The sequence below is a fragment of the Myotis lucifugus genome, unplaced genomic scaffold (genome assembly GCF_000147115.1).
Source record: "Myotis lucifugus unplaced genomic scaffold, Myoluc2.0 scaffold_279, whole genome shotgun sequence".
Taxonomy (NCBI): Eukaryota; Metazoa; Chordata; class Mammalia; order Chiroptera; family Vespertilionidae; genus Myotis; species Myotis lucifugus.
This window is the reverse complement of record NW_005871327.1, coordinates 802545-806437: the sequence shown is the minus strand read 5'-3', so window position 1 is coordinate 806437 and position 3893 is coordinate 802545. Positions and strand designations below refer to the sequence as shown.

The 3893-nt window shown below is 52.2% G+C and overlaps 1 protein-coding gene across 1 annotated transcript in view; it reads left to right on the top strand.

Annotated features, from left to right (window-relative positions):
* Positions 1-3571, top strand: part of DPT (dermatopontin) — a 31525-nt gene extending 27954 nt beyond the window's left edge. The window contains exons 3-4 of the mRNA XM_014465118.2: positions 655-761; positions 2787-3571. Of these exons, the coding sequence (XP_014320604.1) occupies positions 655-761; positions 2787-2853 (174 nt within the window). The 3' untranslated portion in view covers positions 2854-3571. The remainder of the gene's footprint in view (positions 1-654; positions 762-2786) is intronic.
* Positions 3572-3893: the final 322 nt, after the last annotated feature.

Genomic DNA, 3893 nt, shown 5'->3' with positions numbered 1-3893 from the left:
CAATTTTTTCAAGACACTTTCTTATCCATCCCTTCACAGTAAACCGGTACACGATCCAACTACCACATAATACAGGCATCATAAACCACATACATACATACAGTTAAACTCCCACACAATACCATGCATCATAAAGCTCACACATACATACATGTAAACTACCACACAATACATGCATCATAAAACACCACACATACATACATACATGTGAAAACAAAGTTTTTACACATATACCCAAGAACTTTACCCTTCGTGTGTGCAATGAATTTCACTGATGTTTCGTATTCTATCTCTTCTTTCTTAAAAGCACATTTGGCAAAAACCAATCACATTGATTTCATGATCCCTAATGAGTCGCTATCGGGTTTGAAAACACGGTTCTAGTTGACTTGAATGGAATGAACTAATGTTGATATTAACATTTCTCCAAGGCCTGGGGAGGTATCGACATCTTTTTCAGAGTCTAGTCTCTGGCAGGAAGGAGGAAGGTGAGAGCGGAGGTGGTTCCTCTGCTCACAGCCTGGGACGGTTTGCGAGAGCCATCCACCTCCGGGCTGGGCGCCCAGGCTCCCAGGCTCCCTTCGCACAGCCTGCCCGATGGCCCCGCAGTCAGCCGAGTCTTATCTTCCCTCTCACCTCCTGCTCCTCCCGCACATGACGACGGAGTACCCAGGCCACTACGGCGAGGACATGGACATGGTGTCCTACGACTACGATTACTACATGCGCGGAGCGACAACCACCTTCTCCGCGGTGGAAAGGTGAGCTTCCCCGGGCCAGGGCCGAGGAGCAGCACGAGCCACGGGCCAGGGCCCTGCCTGCAGGAAGTCCGAGCTGGGGTTTTCACTCTTGTGGTTTCCCACTTGGTCCAGGATTCAGGAGAGACTGGGTGGACGATGGGAGGCGCTGGGAACTGACTTATTCTCACAAATGCGTTGCGTGGAGCCGCTCACCCCGGCCACGAGGGGTCCAGCCTGCTCGGGGCGGGACGTCCTCTCCTTGGTAGCCCATGGTGCTCTAAGCTGTTCCCTTCACTCAATTTCAAAAAGCACTTCTTCTTGCCACACGTCAGCAGGAGAGGGCAGCCATGGTTGGAGGCTGTTTCTCCACATGACCCCTTGGGGCTGTGGGAAGACGGAAGGGGAGGGGCTGGAGAGAAGCGCACCAACCCACCAACTGTATTTAGAAATGAAAGGGGGAAGTTTTATTAACATAAAAAGCACTGACTTGTTCATCCCCTTTCTCTCACCATCAGCTCCCAGTCCTACCTAAATACATCAAGACAATACAATAAGCAGAAAATAAGAATTCTTCTCCCTACTAACATAGAGAGAGGGGTGTGTGGATAAATGCAGGTGTTAAAGGTAGATGTGATCTACTTGTGGTCAGGTGGGAATCAGTTCGCCCAGCAAATGAGTTCCTGAAGTGTTAGCAACGCATGCTTTGCAGAGAGAACAAAACTTACATCAACTCATTCAATTATGGACGGTGATGGGTTTGGGTGTGACTTATCTTCTGTGTATATTGATGTTTGTAAATGAAATGACATCTCACCTAACTAAAGCTCACTTATTTAATAAGGTCCACAATGTAAAAAAAAAACAAAACAAGCCAACAAACAAGCCTTAATTAGCTCTAAAGAGGCTTCCTGAACAAACACGTTCATGTTACTCATAAGAGATCCCTCAGTTCTCAGTCGGGATCATTTTTATTTTAGATGCATTTTAACTAGTTAAGTTACCTATTTCCTAGAAGCAGCAAAGTAAAAAATGAGCAAAGAAGATAGTACTTAGAACGAAACTTGCCTCAGCAGGGAGGAGCAACAGCTGAATGATGTCACATCACACACACACACACACACACACACACACAGGCACACACACATGCACACACACATGCACACACTCTCAAATGCGCTCACCTAAGAGAAGGAAAGACCTCAGAACTCAAAGACCACAGAAGCCGGTGACGTTCAACCGGTTGCATAGCCCCGAAGGGCAACTGGGTAAGAGGAGAGCTGGTGCTCAATGTTTTTAATGACGTCTCCACGGCAACAAGAAATTAGTTCTGCGTCCCTGTGTAAGAAGGCAGGGGAATCACAGTAAAGGAAGAACACCATCTAAAATTACTACAAAAGAAATGTATTTGGGCAATTAAAATGCCCACTTCCTCCACACCCCGCTGGTCAAGGCTGAGCGAGTCCATGCACTCTCACACCCACGCCCGCCCTCTAAGCAAACACGCCAGCAAGAAGGGCGGGCCTCCGCCTTTCCCTTTCTGGGTTCCAGGGGTTTCCTCGCCTTCATTCCCTGCAGTTGTGTTTCCCGAAGGAGCGTGCAACAGGGTCAGAACTCAGTCAAAGAAAGAACAAGCGAGCAGGTGGATGGCCCAGTTAGGAGACGATTCTTCAAGGTGAACTGTGGATGGCGTTACCTACATGCTAATGCTCCCAGCTGTTAGGGACGGAGCAGGGGGAGCTGACCACACAGCCAGCCACCTAGTCAGTCCCTTGCAGGGCCACCAGGGCTGGGTGAGGAAGTGCCCAGGACTCCTGACCTCATAGCCACGCCCCCCCCCTCGGTCTTCTGGAGGCTTCCAGTCCTGTCCTCTGAGGAAGAAGGTTAGGTCCCTTTGGTCCTACCTGCTCCTTGGGGGGCTCACGGCTTTCCCTTCATGGGGGGCCCTTCCATGGAGTCCTTTCTCATCGCCTCCTCTCTCTCTCCACAGGGACCGCCAGTGGAAGTTCATAATGTGCCGCATGACCAACCTCCTCTCTCTCTCCACAGGGACCGCCAGTGGAAGTTCATAATGTGCCGCATGACCAACTATGACTGTGAATTCGCGAATGTTTAGATTTGCCGCAGACCAGATCGGGGTGAAGGGGAGGGGCCGGAGGCCCGAGGATGTCCACCTGTGTTAACTCCAGTTGGATCCTAGGAGGTTCCTGCCACTCTTTCTCCTCCCTGAGCTGGTCAGTGGCTGCGATGCCAGCTTGCTAAGCCTTTCTGACAAGTATCACACTTATAACCAAACCCACAATGAACCACGTTTCTCACTCCCAACATGGTCCATAGCGACTGTTTTATAGGACTGACAACGGCTTTCCACAGGCCGCACGGATGCTGTGCGTGCTCACAGCCGGAGCACCTACTGTGCGCACCTCACCGAGGCCTGAGCACCTACTGTGCGCACCTCACCAAGGCCTGAGCACCTACAGTGCACGTGCACGGCCTGAGCAGGAGCCTGGTCCCTGGAGCACCAGGGCTGAGAGTCCCTGGGAGCTGAGCGCAGGGCCGGCTGAGGAAGGCCGCAGGGAGGGGTCCCTGTAGGTGGGAGGCCGGGTCCTCTCAGAGGACAGACCTCCCCTTGAGGGACACGCTGGCCTGGAGGTTCAGGGCACAGCTCTGTGCTCTGGGCGAGGGGACTAGGAAGTGAATTGGGAACCGGAGTGTTGGGGTGGAGCTGAAAGACAGAACTGGAGATTCCTGGAGTGGAGAGAGGCTGTCAGCACACCCAGAAGTGCAAGGAGCACGGGAATCAGTCTCCAGTCAGAAAAAAGGGGAAGAAGAGAAAGGCCTGGGGCTGGACTCTGGTTAGGATTGGGGGGGGGGCAGGTCGCTTTGGGAAAGGGACTGGCTTTGCGTCGCTGGCACCTGGAGGCTCGGCCAGGACTCCTGGGAGGCCACTGGCCCCCTCACCGGACGGGCCCGATTTTCTGGATGGGAGAGGCTGCCCTGAGGGCCCACTCCCCTCCAGTGTTAGTTTAGGGGTGTCTTTGGCAGAGGCGGCACCATCTCCCCCTCATGTGATGTGTCTGTCCCCAGCCTTTGTATTCTCTTCATGATAAAAGGAATAAAAATATGAGCATAACCTGAGCTGCAATGGTGAGGGCC